At 48.8% G+C, this 17,830-nt stretch overlaps 1 protein-coding gene across 3 annotated transcripts in view; it reads left to right on the top strand.

Annotated features, from left to right (window-relative positions):
* Nucleotides 1–17,830, top strand: part of CACNA2D4 (calcium voltage-gated channel auxiliary subunit alpha2delta 4) — a 111,673-nt gene that overhangs the window by 50,457 nt on the left and 43,386 nt on the right. For all 3 annotated transcript variants that reach the window (XR_009451287.1, XM_059683963.1, XM_059683962.1), the window contains exons 23-26: nucleotides 239–332; nucleotides 8,788–8,883; nucleotides 10,968–11,095; nucleotides 14,767–14,847. Coding sequence is in view for 2 of the 3 variants with exons in the window: in XM_059683963.1 (XP_059539946.1) it covers nucleotides 239–332; nucleotides 8,788–8,883; nucleotides 10,968–11,095; nucleotides 14,767–14,847 (399 nt within the window). In the remaining variant the exon portion in view is untranslated. The remainder of the gene's footprint in view (nucleotides 1–238; nucleotides 333–8,787; nucleotides 8,884–10,967; nucleotides 11,096–14,766; nucleotides 14,848–17,830) is intronic.

Raw genomic sequence — 17,830 nt, 5'->3', positions numbered from 1 at the left:
GGAAAGAGCCTTAGTGGTCGTTCGGTTCTACTCACATGTTGTCTGGGGTTGAGGAAATGAAGGCTGGGAGAGGTGCAGCGACTTCCTCAAATCCGCGTAGGTAATTTACACGCTCCAGACACGTGTTTATGAGGCACATCTTGTTCCGTGAAGGTCAGGGTTTTCAAAAGGGCAGGTGAGCTGTGCTTATAATCACGGGGGAAATGAGTACATTGGTCTCCTTTGATTTTGCGTCCAGGTGACGAGGAGCTGGTGCGGGAGGTACTGTTTGATGCCGTGGTGACAGCCCCCATGGAAGCCTACTGGACAGCGCTGGCTCTCAATGCCTCTGAGTATGTACAGGCTGGGGCTGAGGGCTCCCAGGAGGGAAAGAGGTCCTGGCCCCTGCGTTCCCTTGGCTGAGTCAGGGTCCCCCCACCCCACCCCCCACGAGCTGGCTGGCAGCTTAGGAGATCATCCAAGTCCTTTGGCCTACGACGAACTGTGATGAGGGTGGGAAGACAGGGAGACAGGGAGAGTGAGAGCAACATTCACACAGTCCCAGGTTATGTGGGGGCTTTACAGAGCTTCTGCACACCGCACACCCCTCGGGAGAAACACCCTGAGCAAGTCTCCGGTCACAGAACCAACCCCCCAGCCCACATTGCAGAAGCCCCATTCTGAGAACCCCTGTCTCAGGGTTGGGCTCTCACTGTGAGAACCCACCACCAAAGTGCCCTGAGGGAGCAGGTCAGCAGATCAGTGCCTCATCTCCAGAAGCTGAGGTCAAGACACCATGAAGTACAAATTTCACCTCCGTGTGTCCCAGCGCCTTAGATTTCCTCACTGTCTCTGCTGACTTTTACCTGGTGCTATTGTGCTTAGCAGACAGATAGAAAGAAGAGATGAACGGTTTGAGTGTGTGTTTGGGGGGGTGGGGGGGTATGTGTATGTGCATTTGCATGCACATGTGTGTTCACGTGTATGTAAGAGCACATGAGTGTTGGGAGGGGGTAAGATAAGAGGTTAAAAATAGAGTGGGGCCCTGGCAGGGTGGCTCAGTTGGTTGGAACAATGATCTGTAAACCAAAAGGTTGCAGGTTTGATTACCTGTCAGGGCACCTACCTAGATTGTGGGGTTGGATCCCCTGGTCCAGGGCGTAAGGGAGGCAGCCAATCAATGTATCTCTCATACATCCATGTCTCTCTCTCTCTCTCTCTCTCTCTCTCTCTCTCTCTCTCTCTCTCCCTCCTGCCTCTCTCTCTAAAAAGCAATGAAAACATATCCTCAGGTGGGCCATACCTTGTTCCTGAATAGGAATGAAAATGTCCAATCTTCCTAGACTCTCGATAAATTAATACTACCCTAATGTAAACACTAACATAATTTTATAGGAACAATCACTTACTTAGAAAAGCAAGTGCATTTTTTATATACCAATAACAAACTATTGAAAAGATAAATTAAGAGACAATCCCATTTATAGTTGCATCAAAAAGAACAAAATACTTAGGAACAAATTTAACCAAAGAGGTAAAAGGCCTGCACTCAGAAAACTATATAGTGCTCATGGATTGGAAGAACTAATATCTTTAAACTGTCCATATTACCCAAAACAATCTACAGATTCAATGCAGTTCCTATCAGAATACCAATGATATTTTTCACGAAACTAGAACAAATAATACTAAAGTTTTTTATGGAACCACAAAAGACCCTGAATAAATTCAGCAATACTGAGAAAGAAGAACAAAGTTGGAGGTATCACACTACCCGATATCAAACTATACTACAAGGTTATAGTAATCAAAACATCATGGTACTGGCATGAAAACAGACTCGTAAATTAATGGAACAGAATAGAGAGTCTAGAAATAAATTCACACATATATAGTTAATTAGTCTATGATAAAGGAAGCATGAATATACTAGTACAATGGTATAAAGACAGTCTCTTCAATAAATGATGTTGGGAAATCAGGACAGGTACATTACAAAAAAATTAAACGAGGCCACTTTCTTACACCATATAAAAAAATAAGCTCAAAGTGGATTAAAGACTTAAATGTAAGACTTGAAGTCATAAAACTCCTAGAAGAAAACATAGGCAATATTCTGACATCACTCTTAGTAATATTTTTTAATATGTTTCCTAGGCCAAAGACAAAACAAAAATAAATGAATGGGACTTACATTAAACTAAAAGGCTTTTGCAGTACAAAGGAAAACAAAAAAAAAGAGATAGCCTACTGAATGAAAGCAGATATTTGCAAATGAAATATCTAATAAGGAGTTGATATCCAAAATGTATAACAAACTCATACGGCTCAACATAAAAAAAAAAAATAAAGACCCAAACAATCCAATTAAAACATAGGCAAAGGCCCTAACCAGTTTGGCTCAGTGGATAGAGCATCGGCCTGTGGGCTGAAAGGTCCCAGGTTCAATTCTGGTCAAGGGCATGTACCTTGGTTGCAGGCACATCCCCAGTAGGAAGTGTGCAGGAGGCAGCTGAAACAAACATCGATGTTTCTAACTCTCTATCCCTCTCCCTTCCTCTCTGTAAAAAATCAACAAAATATATTTTTAAAAAACCACACATAGGCAAAAGACATGAATTTCTCCAAAGAGGACATACAGATGGCCCCAACTGCACATGAAAAGATGCTCAACATCACTAATCGTCAGAGAAATGCAAATCAAAACTATAATGAATACTACCGCACACCTGTCAAAATGGCTGTTATCAATAAATCAACAAACAACAAGTGTTCTCAAGGATATGGAGAAAAGGGAACTCTGGTGCACTATTGGCAAGATTGCAAACTGGTGCAGCAATCAATATGGAACTTCCTCAAAAATTAAAAATAGAACTATCATATGGCCCAACAATTCCACTTCTGGATATTTATCCGAAGAAATTGAAAACACTAATTCTAAAAGATGTATACATCCATATATTTATTGCAGCATTTTTTAAAACAATCTGAATGATATTTTATCTTGCATGATTATACAGTATGAATAATTAGCTCACAATCCAAGATAGCTTTGTAAGTTTTGTTCTTCAAAATGGTGTTAGTGTTATAGGGCAAAAAAAATTACATTTAATTTAACAAGATCAAGAATGATATATTTGACTTGGAGAGTGGGACCCTGCAGATTACACAGTGGCTCCAAGCAAGCCATTCCTCCACCTCTCCCAGCAAAGGAAATCAAGAGCTAAAAATATCCAGAACACTCAAATGGCACCTAACACACTTTTATGTAAAGGTCAAGCTTGTAAATTATTCATCCATGATGCTCAAAAGTGAGAGAACTGAATAGAAAGCTAAAATCTGGAGAATCCTCATTTCCTCCTCTTTGTGGAATACAGTTTTTCTTCAAGTGGGACTGGTACAATCCCTTCACACTCCTTTACTTCCTGGGACAGGGGTGTTTTACAATATTAAATCTGATTACATCAATGTCTTGAGATAAGTGCTCCATCATGCTTTCAACAGTTGTTGTTGGTGCATAAAAATCCACCAAGAAATACCCTCCTCTGTTGTGCCACTGGCTGTGGACAGAGATCCGATAGGGAAGTGCCCACTCCCCCAGATTCTCCAAGTTCCTCACGATCATCCCCCGTCCATCAGGGCTTCTATCGTCCACTTCAACACAGCAGCAGTCTCGGGCCACTATTGCAGCATTATTTATAACTAGAGGCCCATTGCATGAAATTCATGCACTGGTAGGGTCCCTAGCAGTTGCTGGCTGCTCCCTCCCTTCCCCCTGCCGGCCCCACCCCCTGGTTGAACTCCCGGATGAACTCCCAATTGAGGGGACAATTTGCATACTACACTTTTATTATATAGGATAGTCGAGATATGGAAGCAATCTAAGTGTCCATTTATAGACTAATGGATAAAAAAGATGTGATACATATATACAATGGAATATTATTCAGCCATAAAAAAGAATGAAAACTTGCCATTTGTGACAACATGGATGGACCTAGAAGATATTATCAAGTGAAATAAGCCGGACAGAAAAAGACAAATATCACATGATTTCACTTATATGTAGGCCCTAAAAAATAAACAAAATGAAAATAAACTAATAGATACAGAGAACAAACTGATGGTTGGTAGATAGGAGGGCAAATAGAGGGATGGGCAAAAGAAGTCAAAGGAATTAAGTACAAATTGCCAGTTATGAAAATAGTCATGGGGATGTAAAGCACAGCATAGAAAATATAGTCAGTAGCATTGTTAATAACTATACATGGTGCCAGATGAGTACTAGGCTTATCGTGGCTACTAGACTTATATGATTCATGTGGTATGTGAATGCCAAATCACCATGTTGTATACCTGAAGCTAACATAGTATACCAAATATAATTGAAAAATAAATTTAAAATAAACATTTGAGCGAGGAAAATGAGAAATATTTCTATATTCTCTTATGGAATGATCTTAGCAATGGAGAAAAGCCTGTATAATACCCCCACTGTTTACCTAAAACAGGGAAATGCAAATATATTTTCATAGTTATATAATAAAGTTAGAAGTTATTAAATAAAGCCACATATGACATGCCCACAGCTAATAGCATATTTAAAGGTAGAAAAGGTTAAAAGTTAAAAGCTTTTCTTCTAAGATCAGACACAAGACAAAGATACTCACTCTCCCCACTTTTATTCGACATAGTAGTGGCAGTCCTACCAAACAATTAGGCAAGAAAAAGAAAAGAAAAGGCATTCAAATTGGAAAGGAGGAAGTAAAACTTACTCCATTTGCAGATGACATGATATTATATTTAGAAAGCCCTAAAGACTCCACACACAAAAACTGATAGAACTAATAACAAAAATTCAGTAAAGTTTCAGGATATAATATCAACATACAAAACTCAAATTTTTTGTACACTAATAAACTATGAGAAAGAGAAGTTCAGAAAACAATTTCTGCCTGGCTGTGGTGGCTCAGTGGATTGAGCATCGTCCCCTGGACCAAAAGGTTCCCAGTTTGATTCCCGGTCAGGGTATATGCCTGGGTTGCAGGCTCGATCCCCAGTCAGGGGCATTTAAGAGGCAGCCCATCAATGATTCTCTCTCATCATTGATGTTCTATTTCTCTCTCCCTCTCCCTTCCTCTCTGAAATCAATAAAAATATATTTTTTTAAAAAAGAAAACAATTCTATTCATAACTGCATAAAAAAATAAAATACTTAAGAAAAAAATTAACCAGGGAGGTGAAAGACCTGTACACTGAAAACTATAAAATATTAAAGAAAGAAATTAAAGACACAAATAAATGGAAAGATATTCCTTGCCCACAGATTGGAAGAATTTATATTGTTAAAATGTCCATACCAGTCAGAGCAATCTAATGATTCCATGCAATATCTATCAAAATTCCAAGGGCATTTTTCACAGGAATGCATAGAATAAACAATCCTAAAATTTGTATGAAACAACAAAAGACCTCAAATAGCAAAAAGCAATCTTAAGAAAGAACAAAGCCACAGACATCCCACTTCCTGATTTCAAATTATATTACAAAGCTATAGTAATCAAAACAGTATGATATTGGCATATAAACAAACACAGAAATCAATGGAACAGAATAGAGAGCCCAGAAATGAGCCCATGCATATACGGTCAATTAATTTATGACAAAGGAGCCAAGAATATATAATGGGAAAGGATGGTCTGTCTTTCAACAAATGGTGTTGGGAAAACTAGACAGCCACAGGCAAAAGAATGAAATCCATTCACTATTTACATCAATCACAAAAATCAACTCACAATGTATTAAACAGCTGTGGCCAGTGTGGCTTAGTTGGTTGAGTGCAGAGAGGTCACAAGTACAGGAGGCAGCAAATAGATGTTTCTCTCTCTCCCTCTCCTTTCCTCTCTCTTATTCAAATCAATAAAAGCACATTGCTTTAAAAATGCATTAAATATTTTGAACATAATATTTGAAACTGCAAAGCTCCTAGAGGAAAGGATAGGGGGTAAATTCCTTGACATCAAGCAAAGGAAACGAAAGCAAAAATAAACAAGTGGAACTACATGCAACTAAAAAGCTTCTGCACAGCAAAGGAAACATCACAAAATAAAAAGGTAACCCACTGAATGGAAGAACAAATCATCTAATCAAATAAAAGAGAAACATGCAAATTGACCATACCTCTGCTATGCCCACAAGCCACGCCCACAAGCCAATCAGGAGCAAATATGTAAATTAACCCAACTAAGATGGCGGTGGCCACAGAGGTGGAGCAAGCAGGAGGCTTGGGTTGCCCCCAACAATGGAGGAAGCCAAGCTTTCCACCTGCCCTGTCGGCCCTGAGCTCCGCTCAAGGCTACAAAGTTTCAATTATAGAAGATAAATAAATCCCAGATACCTGCTTCCAGCCCACAGCCATGGCCAGCCTAAAAACGGCCATCAGCCCCTCACCCAGGCTGGCCAAACCCCCATGGGGTAAGGGTCCCCATTGGGGGGCTTAACCAGCCTGCAAACAGCCATTAGGCCTTCACCCAGGCTGGCCAGGCACCCCAGTGGGGACACCCACCCTGAAAGGGGTGTGGCCAGCCTGAAAATGGCCCTCAGTCCCGCACCCAGGCTGGCCAGGCACCCCAGCGGGACCCCCATCCTGATCCGGGACACCCTTCAGGGCAAACCAGCTGGCTCCCACCCATGCACCAGGCCTCTATCCTATATAGTAAAAGGGTAATATACAAATTGACCCTAACAGCAGAATGACTAGAAATGACTGGTCACTATGACACACACTGACCACCAGGGGGCAGACGCTCAATGCAGGAGCTGCCCTCTGATGGTCAGTGTGCTCCCACAGGGGGAGCTCTGCTCAGCCACAAGCCAGGCTGATGGCTGCCAGTACAGTGGTGGTGGTGGGAGCCTCTCCTGCCTCCTCAGCAGCGCTAAGGATGTCCGACTACAGCTTAGGCCTGCTCCCCGCTGGCAAGTGGACATCCCCCAAGGGCTCCCGGGCTGCCAGAGGGATGTCTGACTGCCAGCTTAGGCCCAATCCCCCCAGGGAGTGGGCCTAAGCCAGCAAGTGGACATCCTCCAAGGGGTCCCAGACTGCAAGAGGGCACAGGCCAGGCTGAGGGCCCCCCCCCCTTGAGTGCACAATTTTTTGTGCATTGGGCCTCTAGTATATCTGATAATGGATTAATATGCAAAATAAAGAACTCACACACAACTCAATAGCAAAAAAAAAAAAAAAAATGTTTTTTGCTCTTTTTAAAAGGGCAGAAGATCTGAATAGACATCTTTCCAAAGTTGTACAAATGGCCAGTAGGTACATGAAAGATGCTCAACATCACTATTCATCAAGGAGAAGTCAACCAAAACCACATGAGATATCACCTGTTAGAATGTCACCAAAAAGACAAAAGACAACAACAAAGGCATTGTCGATGGTGTAAACCCTGAGAAAAGATACCTACAAGAAGGGCTCATGGTGGTTAACTGGGCTCAAATTTTTAAAAAACACCAGACTAGCAGCTAAGTGAAATACGCCAGACACGTGCAATCTTTAGGAAAAAAGGTGGTGGTGGGGGGCCTAAAACAGAGCAGAAAAGTGGTTGCTGAGCAGTGGGGAAACAGGGAGAGGCTGGTAAAGTATACTGATTTTCAGTTTTCAGGTGAAATGTCTGAGGATCTGGTGTGATCCATGGTGACTACAGTGGTGACACTGTGTTGTATAACTGAAATTTGCTAAGAGGGTAGAATTGAATGCTCTCACACACACAGAATAGATAAATGTGTGAGGTGATGGATGTGTTAGTTAACTGAGTGGGAGGGTCCTTTTACAATGCAGACATACAGCAAACCCAGACAATGTATGCTTAAAATGCCTTACAATTCTATGTCAATTATACCTCAGTAAGCTGAAATTAAATGAAGAAAGAGGTGATGACTGCCCCCTGGTGCATCGTCATAACGATATGGCTTTGAGACGATGAAAAAAATTAGTTCCACTCCAGCTGGCTAACGGATTTTTTTCCAATCTGTTGGCAAGGTCATGAAGTCCCGCAGGATCACTTAAGTGAGGTAGTCAGCGTCCGCTCCTCCTCCTTTTCCATTTCATAATAAGGTGACTATGTGGAAAGGGCTTTGAAACTGCCAGGTGCTGTGTATGCGTTGGTCAGGAGAAGTTACTATCCCTTTGGTCCCAGGACAAAAATCCCTCTTCCTGAGCTCCCTCTGGCTTCCAGAGCCAACTCCCCCAAAAGCTGAGTGGACGAATCAGGGGCTAGATCTGAAGAAGCAGAGGACAAGGAGACCCCATTATTAAAGGGGATGCGGGCCCTGGCTGGTGTCGCTCGGTGGTTAGAGTGTCAGCCCACACATGGAAGGTCAGGCATTCGATTCCAAGTCAAGAGAATGTACCCGTGTTGTAGCTTCAACCCTGCCCTGCTTGGGGTGCCAATCAATGTGTCTCTCTCACATTGATGTCTCTCTCTCTCTCTCTCTCTCTCTCTCTCTCTCTCTCTCTCTCTATCTTTCTCCCACTCCCCACCACCCACCCTTCCACTATTTCTAAAAATCAATAGAAAAAGATCCTCAGGTGAGGATTTTTTAAAATTCTATAAATAAATAAATAAAGGGGCTGCTGCCTTACCCTTTCCAATGGCCTGCCAGAGACCCGTCTGAGCAATAACTCAGATGGACTGGACTGATAGGAACTGTGGGTTCACCCTGAGGCCTCGTCCTTGCTCCCCGTGCCCTCCTCCTGGACCTGCCATCGTGCTGCGTGTGGTGCCACCTGCTCTGTCTGCCTCACAGGGAGTCGGAGCACGTGGCGGACATGGCCTTCCTGGGCACCCGGGCCGGCCTCCTCAGAAGCAGCTTGTTCGTGGGCTCTGAGAAGGTCTCCAACAAGTGAGTGTGCCGGGGCGGGAGTGGGGTCCCTGTAGGGTGCTCCTGGGCGTGTGTGCTGGCAGGGCATGTGTGAACCCCTGAAGTGCGAGGAGGGTGGAAGGTTGGGGCTTACAGAGTGAGAGGTCAGAAAAGTAACCCTTCCCTGCAGGCTCGGACTCATCCTGAAGGTGCCCCCGGAGAGGAGGGAGGCCAGGCCAGTGGGGCAAGAGAGCCCCTGAGACTGTGAAGTCGGGAGGGTTAGCCAGAGGTTCACTTCTGCAGAAGGAAACCCAGAAATTGTTTTCCCCCTGGGGCAGGCCTCCCTGTGACAAGCTAACTCTTCTGGCTGCGTCACCTTCTTTCTTGACACTTTCCCCATCCCCTAAGCCAGCAGGTCTCAACTGCAGGCAATTTGCACCCGCCCGACCCCAGGGCCATTGGGTAATGTCTAGAGACCTTTGGGTTGCAGTAGCTGGAGGGGTGTTGTCACTGGCATCTAGTGGTGGAGGCCAGGGATGCTGCTAACCCTCCTGCAAAGCGCAGGGCAGCCCCTGGCAGCGTGTCAGTCGTGCTGAGGCTGGGAAGCCCTGCTCCAAGCGAAGCCCAGCTTTGCTGCCAGGGACCAGCCAGCCCACTGTCCTCCCTGCCGAGTGCTGCAAAGGGGGAGTGGGAGCCCAGGGAGGGGTCTGGAAGGGAGGGGGCTGAGCAGAGCCACCTGAGCTCTGCAAACCACCAGGCTCAAGTAGGAAGGGGGGCCTCCAAGCACCCGGAGGAGAAGAACCCAGGGGCTCCTGAGCAGACTTGACCCCGTCCTCACCTCCCACCCACTGGCTGTTCCTCTCGCTAAACCCAAGCGCACTCAGCTATGGCGCGCCATCTTGAGCCTCCTCCCGCACTCTGTGTCAGGTCCATGCTTGCTGGAAAGCTGAGGTTTTCTAGGAAAACAAATGAAGTTGCTCTCCCCTCTCCCTACCTCCCCTTACTCCCTCAAAAGTGGAGACAGAGGGAAGCATGCTGCCTTCTACCCTTTCCCATGGCTGTCAGAGACGTAGCAGATAACTCAGATGAAGGACTGATAGGTAAACGGTGGGTTCACTCTGAGGCCTCAAACAGCATGGGAAGCTTTCCTCCCAAGCTTACTCCCCTCTCACACTTCCTCATCCCTTAAACTTTATCCCAATCGAAAATCACACGGGTCTTTGGCCAAGGTTGGACAAGTGAACCCTGTCTGAGAGTGTGAAGGGAGGAAGCATCCTGGCACTCCCTGAGCCTCCTTCTACGTCTCCTGGGAACAGAACGGCAGGGGGAGACCTCACACAGAGAGGCCTTCCTGAGTGACAAGCCAGCCACCATGACCGGCCTCACATGCACTGCATCCCAGGGGCTCCCCGCACCCAAGCCCTGATGTGACTGGCAGCTAGGAATTGGGCAACAAGGCAGGGCTGCTTCTGGAACATGTGAGCCAGGCAGTCTTAAGGTCCGCCTCAGCTCTCCACCTCACGGGTTAGCCACAGTGACGTTTTTAAGCCCCACGGCTTCTCCCTGCCTCCCACTCTGCTTCTGGACCAATGCACCCTTCTGCTGGCTGGTGTGTGCTCAGGGAATGCTAAGCCATAATTAGCAAGATAAAGCTGCTCAAAAAGAGAAACCTCATAATGCATTCTAAAACCTAGAGGCAAGAGCTTTTGAAGTAACCATTTGGGGGGAATTTATGCTCCTGTATTAGCTCAGCGATGAGGTGACTATACAATTTCCATTCAGAAACGCTAATTAGTCAGACAAAAAGAAATTAGACTATATCCAAAAGAAATAAACCCTGCAGGCAAAGCAGTTAAAATAAAAAATGGAAAGTATTCTTTCAAAATACAGGCGTCATACCTCTTCTAGCTCCTAATGTGCCATCAGATACAACACATTTGACTCTGGAAGAGGCAAGAATTGCTGAGGACATCGTCTGGGGCGCCACCAATTAGGAGCTCATATTTTCTACCATGAAAACAGAGGGGAGTTGCTCTCTTGGCCCAGCCAAGATAACTGTGTGTGAAAGGAAAGGGATAAACATGTTCCCAGGTATGAAGGGAGGAACCAAATCTCTCTCCTTGCAGGAAGTTCCTGACCCCTGAGGACAAGGCCAGCGTGTTCACCATGGACCACTTCCCCCTGTGGTACCGCCAGGCCGCTGAGCAGCCTGCTGGCAGCTTTGTCTTCAATCTCCGTACCCCAGAGGGGCCAGGTAATCCACACCCCATGCTCCCGGCCGGGCGGGACCAGGGCATCCCTCTCCCTCCTCTGATATAAAGCAGAATGCCCAGACTACCGGCTTCCTCCCTGTTTTCCTCCTGGTGCACAGTAGCGACTTGAGGAAGCTCGCTGGGCCTTGCCACACAGCTGGTCCCTGCGCTGTGTATAGGACGGGCCGTCGCATTCTCTGACCAGCAGTCAAAGATGGCGGTTAAAAATCTAGCATGGAACAGAGGAAAGAGATTTGACCAAAAATCTAGAGGAGATGAATTTTAGCCCAAATTCCAAATAGAAGGGTATTGGATGAGTTTCTCTCTAAGATTCTTCTGTTTTTCTAAACATCTGAGTATCTGAAAATTCCTTAAACCTCCAGGTGAAAGTAGCACTTTACTTGCTGACGCCACTGCCCCCCAAGGCTCTTCCCAAGCAGGGAAAGCAGCCTGGGCGCCACTCCCTGGGGTGGCCCATGGCAGCAACACTGAGCTCCTGGCCTGCTCCTCAGAGACACCCCATAAAAAGGGGCGCCTCTCCCTGGCAGGCCACTGGGGGCTTTAAGGGTCGGAGTCAGGGCAGCCAAGGTTGGGCCCCATGGACCAAGCCAGCAACCCCCGCTAGTCCAAGGACCAGGAAGGAGCTCAGAGCTGCAGGCACCCAACTCCACCCAGCCCCCACTCTGAAAAATGGCTGCAAAAGGAAAAATGAAGTGACTTTAACAGAGCACCAAGAAAATAGTAGAATGTTTCAACAGAAAGGGACCTTGGAAGGCGCACAGCCTCACACTCTTGGTTTCCACGTGAAGAGACTGTGGCCTACAGAGGCAGAAGGACTGGTCCCGGGCTCCAAGAGTGTGGGCAGAGCTAGCGCTCCACTGGGTCACCTCTGGGGCAGCCTAAGCCCAGAGGTGGAGCAAGAGGGCCTAGGAAGATCCATCTCCCCACCCCCACCCCCCCAACCACCCCACCCCCACCCCGGGTCAGAGTGAGCCCATGAGGAGGGGGAACAGAAGGAGGAAGAGGGCGGAGGACGGAGACATCTGAAAGGAAGGGGCGGGCTGGGAGTCAGTTGGAATGAAGACTTGCATTTCCGCTTCAAGATGTCCCCCACCAAACCCTTCCAGCCACCACTTCCATTTCTGGTGGAGAAATGCTGAGGAGACCCAGGTGCCCTCAGGCTTCCCTGGGGCTGTGCCCTCTGGATGGCATCTTCACCTTGTGCTTCAGCCCACCCTCCGTCCTATGCCTGTTCCTCCCACCTGATGCATCACTACTGTGCTTTACAAACTGCTTCTCCACATGGAACACTCTTACCTGTACAGCCCTCTATGGTGAATGCTGTTAGCTCCTCCTGCCCAGGCCCCTCCCACACACACACACCCCTCCGCTCACACAGGGAGAAGCTGAGGCTCAGAAAGGTTCTGTGTCTTGCCCGGGATCACACAGAGAGGGAGCCACAGAGCCATCCTAAAACCAAGGTCTGCCCCCGAATTCAGGGCCTTGCACTGCGCACTGCGTGGAAGGCAGGAAGGGAAGCGCCAGGGAGTGCGGTCACTCCTGGCAAAAGCTCAGAGGGAGGTGCTCAAAGCCGAGGTGAAGTCCCTCCTCACACTGTCCACTCAGAGCCGGAGTGAGCAGCTCTTCCTCTCTGGCACCAGCTCCAGCAGCACCAAGGGCTCCCAAGGAGGGGCTCCCACCCGAGGAGGTTCTCTGGCCCTGCCCCCAGCCCAGGATGATGCTCCCTCCTGCCCGCATTGTCACTGGGACTTGCCTGCTGGTTGCTGGGGAGCTTTTTGTGGCGGTGAGGTAGGAGGTGGGTGGGTGGGAACTGAGCTGAAAGAAGAGAGGGAAGCTGGCAACCCAAAAAGAGGGAAGGCTGAGTTGGGAGGCAGGAACTCACTCCTTTTTCACACCCTCGCTCATGCATATGCTTAGAGACACATAGACACCTCTGCACACTCCCATTCTCCCCGAAGACAACAGCAACAAATTTATTTTAAGGGGAAGGGGGAGTCTCAAGGAGGCAAAGGAGTCAGCTGCGGTGAGTGGAGGCTTCCCTCTGCCTCTCTGGGCTGACTCCCTTGCCCTTGGCCTGGGCCTAGGGGGCTGAGCTCTGCTCACAGCTCTGTCTTTTGTCAGCGCCCCGAGAAACCCACCAGCACAGAGCAGTCTCCCCGGTGCCCAGGCAGCTCTAGCCCGTTACTGGTCCTTCCACAGTCCACCTCTTCCTGGGCCAGCCCCAGGCCTGGCCCCCCTGCTCAGTCACCCCAGGTGCGAGGTGACCCAGGAGCTGAAATTCCTGATGTCCCCACCGACTGTGTTATTAGGGCCCCCACACCTTCACTTGGGTGTTTCCCACAAGCCTATGGAGCACACGTACAGGAGAAGGTCTGTCTGGGAAAGCAGCCTGTGGGCCCGGAGAGCCGCAGGGGGTCAGCCACAGCAGCGCCTTCCAGACATTCCTAGAAGCAAGGTGAGGAAGCCAACTTCTCTATGTGGTCCCTGTGGCTTTATCATGGCAAATTCCTACAAACAAGGACAACCTCACCACTGTAAGTTCCTAGAATCTGAGTAATTTTACATTTCTGTGGGTTACTTGATTACAGCAAGGTGGGATGGGTAATCTTAGCTAAATAGCAGGTGAGACAATCCAGTGTTCATTTAAGTACCATTTCAACTGTAATAACAATCACCGCACAACAAGGTCCTCATGGCCCGTTTGTTTCAACATGTCTCACAATGACGTTCTAATTAGAGAGCACGTGGCAAAATTTCCCCTTCCTTGGGATGCTTAATAATGGAACCTGACCCATAGATAAGAGCACTTCTGAAAGCTAAGCCAGGTCCATGGACGGATGAAAAAAAATAAGCCCAAAGCCATGCACCAGCCTGCACCAGCTCAGAGTCAGACAGCTCTGTTTTAATGGGGAGCTGAAGCCGCCACCTGCACTCTGCACCTCTGGGGGCCTGGCTCCTAAAAGAGGAGGGAGAGCAACTCAAGGGAAGGCCTGGCCCTGCAGGAGCCTGGCAGAGTCCTAGAAGTGCAGTGACCAGCCGCACAGCCAGTGAAGGGCCTGGCTGATGATGGTGTGGTGGTGGGCGGGCCACCACGGCCAGGATTTATGGAGTGCCTCGGACCTCAGCCTCAGCCAGCCTTCTGTGCCCAAATGCAGCCCCGGTGTCTGGCTTCCTGGAAGGGCTGTCAAGGTCACTCTGACTCGTGTGACGGATGAAGGACCATTCAGGATCTGCAACCACTGAGACCTGGAATGCAGCCTTCCTTCTGCTAGAAAGAGTCATTTGATGCAACACAACTCTTCTGGGTGGAACGCGTGTCAAGAGGACGGTTGCAACAGGCTCCCTGAGTTCAAATGAGACTGCTCCTTAGTGACACTGACAGCACTGCATTGTCTCCGCGGCCAGGCCCACGACGTATGACCTGGCAGGTTCAGGTCTGCACAGAAAGGGGGCAGCGTCTGGGCCTCAGGAGGCGCTCTGCCCTGGCCAGTGGTTGGTGGTAACAGTCTTCACAGCAACAGCTTTCTCAAATACCCCCTCAGCTTTTCAAGGAATGTCCTCACCTGCTATTTATACTTGTCTTCTTGGTCTCCCCCAACCCCTGCTCTTCCCCGGCTGCTGAGAAAGTGGCTTGCCATTTTTGTTTCCCCAGAAGGTCCGGGTGAGCCTGGAGTCGTGACAGTGAGCACAGCTGTAGCCGTGACAGTGGATGAGAAGACAGCCATTGCTGCAGGTAGGCGCTGCCCTTTGTGCCGCCGAGGCCGGGAAGGTGTGAGTCGATGTCACGGATAAGGCACACGGTAATAGCAGGAGGACCCCTGCCTATCAGCTGTGAGTTTCCCCGGTGACATGTGGAACTGAGGGTAGTGGAGTCTTCCCAGGCCATTTTACTTATCAAACAGTATCACCTGGAATCTTAAAGAATTTATGAAGTGAGTAAAATGAAGCCCAGAGAGGTTAAGAGATCTGCTGAAGGTCACACAGGACGGAGACTGCAACCCAGACCTGCTTCCCACCCCTCAGCGGCTGCTTCCCTCTTCCACCACCTCGGGTCTAGTGACCCTCTGAAGAGAAACGGGGCTGTGACTCAAATCCTAAAGTAGGAGCTCGCTGTGTGCTCGGCATGTGCCCAGCCCCTGGGAATCTGCTTCCCAGGCGCACTCCCGTTCAGCCCTCAGGGTACCCGGTGAAGCCAAGGCTTTGGGCTCCATTTTACAGATCAGGAAACTGAGACACAGAAAAGTTATTTGCCCAAAGTCTCACAGCGAATAAATAATGAAGCTAGAATTTGAACTCAGATCACCTCTCTTTAAGGCCCAGGTTCACTATCCTGTGTTGCAATTTGCCTCAAATGTGATGAATGGCTCTCCCAAGCGCCCTTGACTTCGCAGTTTCTTGGTGCCTAAAAAAGCCCCGGGCACCTGTCTCGTTATCCGACAACCACCATGTCCTGGAACGCGGCCTGTGTTCAGCTTCCATGTCTTAACTTCAGCTGGGTTCTGAAAAGTTGCACGATCAATGGCCACTCGAGCATCAGCCATCATGCCTCCTTGAATCAGGCACCTGTCCTGCTTCCCCGGGGACCCCTTAGCCACGAGGAAGCACTCAGCAGCTGCAGTGGGGTGAGGCAGGCAGGACCTGTGCCCCTTCTCCCCTCAGGCTGAATTCAAGGCAAAGGGGATGGAGGAGTAGGCTGGGGTCAGGCAGCGAAGGTCTAACCCTGTCTTCCTGGCTAAGGAGGGCACAGGTCAGGCTCCTGGCTGCTTTCCACCCTGGGACAAGGGGTGGGGGAGAGTGACTTGGCCTGATGTAGTTCAGCACCCACGTTAGGAACACTTGCATATGGACCATCTTTAGGATGCGCCAGCCCGGGGTTTGAAAGGCACCAGGCTGTCTCAGGCACCTCTTTTTTCTTAGTCCAAAGCTAATTCTAAATCCATTTCTAGGCCAAATTTTTACCCCAAACTTGTCTCCCTAAAGCAGTGGTTCTCAACCTTCTGGCCCTTTAAATACAGTTCCTCATGTTGTGACCCAACCATAAAATTATTTTCGTTGCTACTTCGTAACTGTAATGTTGCTACTGTTATGAATCGTAATGTAAATATCTGATTATGCAGGATGGTCTTAGGCGACCCCTGTGAAAGGGTCGTTCGACCGCCAAAGGGGTCGCGACCCACAGGTTGAGAACCGCTGCCCTAAAGACTGTCCTGTGGTCCCAGTTGAGTCTGTGCCTGTCCTGCTCCCTCCATATCCTGGGCCTTCTCCGCTCCTGCACACCTGGGAGCTGAGGAAAGAGAAGGGACACAGGGTCAGGCTGCTGGCTGGGCTCTCCTGCACTCTCCAATTATTTGAAATCATTTTTAACACAGAGCTGATTTGGAGCTGCGAGGGGTTGTCATAGAAACTGTGTCCTGGTGCCTCTGGCTTAACACACTGCAGGCAGTCGCTCTGACGCTCTGGGTGCCTAGATGTGACAGGAAAAGGATGAGGCTCTGGAGACCTTCAATTAGCTGGGGCTCTTCTCTTTTAATTTCCTCTCTCTGGCCTATGGCTCCGCCTCCCTGATCCTGGCCCGGTGGGGGCCTCTAGCTCCAGGCAGGGTAGGCAGCTTGTTTGCTGACCTGGCAGTTTCATCCCTTGGAAACTGGTGGCAGTGTGTGATGTGAGCTCCAGGAAGGATGAGCATGTGTGGTTCTGTGCCCTGGGAGAAGGGCACTCAGACCAGCCAAAGAGGCCAGCCCCGCGCCCGGCAAAGGTGTGTCTAGTGCCACAGGTTCGTACAGAGGGCAGATGAATGAGGAGGGATTCTTTTCATCTCTAAGCAGGTGATTTAGCAACAGTTATTGCAAAATTTCTATAAACCTAACTTTTTAGTCAGGATCTATTTTCAATTCTCCAAGCCCTAGTTAGGGAATATTGACAAACATAATGCCGGTGGGCACCATACTCTGCAAGTGTGTTTGTCTACCACACGTTCTGCAAGTCACACGTGCCCCTGACAGCCTGTGTGCTGGGCCTGCTGCCTGGAGCTGCACGGGGCTCCTCTCCTTAGGGCCCTGCCCACAGGTGAGTGAGCCTAACCAGAGACCTGTGCGCACTCAGGATGGGACTTGGATAATGCATCTACGTGTTGCCCAGACTTGCGCCACACTTGTGAGGGGCCCTGTCCTCACTGCTGCTGTGGGGCCCAGGGCTGCTACAAGCGTTATGGCTCCAGGAAGGAGGGAAACGCCCCACAGTTATCACCACTGGAAAGGGGAACAGCCCAGTTCTATCAGGAGCCCTGCTGAGCTCCAAAAATGGGGTCCCTGATGGTTCGCTTCTCCCTGGGGTTTGCTCCTGGCTCATTGGAGTAGCATCCAAAGGAAAGCTGGGAGGGAGAACACTCCATCTTGGTCTCTGAAGACTAATGAACCATGCAGTCCAGGCCCATTCAGCCAGAGGACAGTCCAGGCCTAGAGGAGGGCCACTAGGGCTTGGGATGGACGAGCAACCCCAGAGGCCTCACTCTCTCCCTCATCTCCTCTCCTGGTCCCCCCATCCCAGGCCCCCAGTCCATAATCCTGATTCCCTGCCTGCTGAGCCCTGTGGAGAGATCATATTTGTAAGCCCAGAGTATCATCTGCCTGCCCCTGAGGTCAGTCTTGAAAGTGCAAGATGGTATTAGGTGAAACAGGCTCCTCCTTCATGTCAGCAAACCTCACCAACTCACAGAA

The sequence above is a fragment of the Myotis daubentonii genome, chromosome 2, assembly GCF_963259705.1.
Source record: "Myotis daubentonii chromosome 2, mMyoDau2.1, whole genome shotgun sequence".
NCBI classification, from domain to species: Eukaryota; Metazoa; Chordata; class Mammalia; order Chiroptera; family Vespertilionidae; genus Myotis; species Myotis daubentonii.
This window is presented reverse-complemented; position numbering and strand designations above follow the sequence as displayed.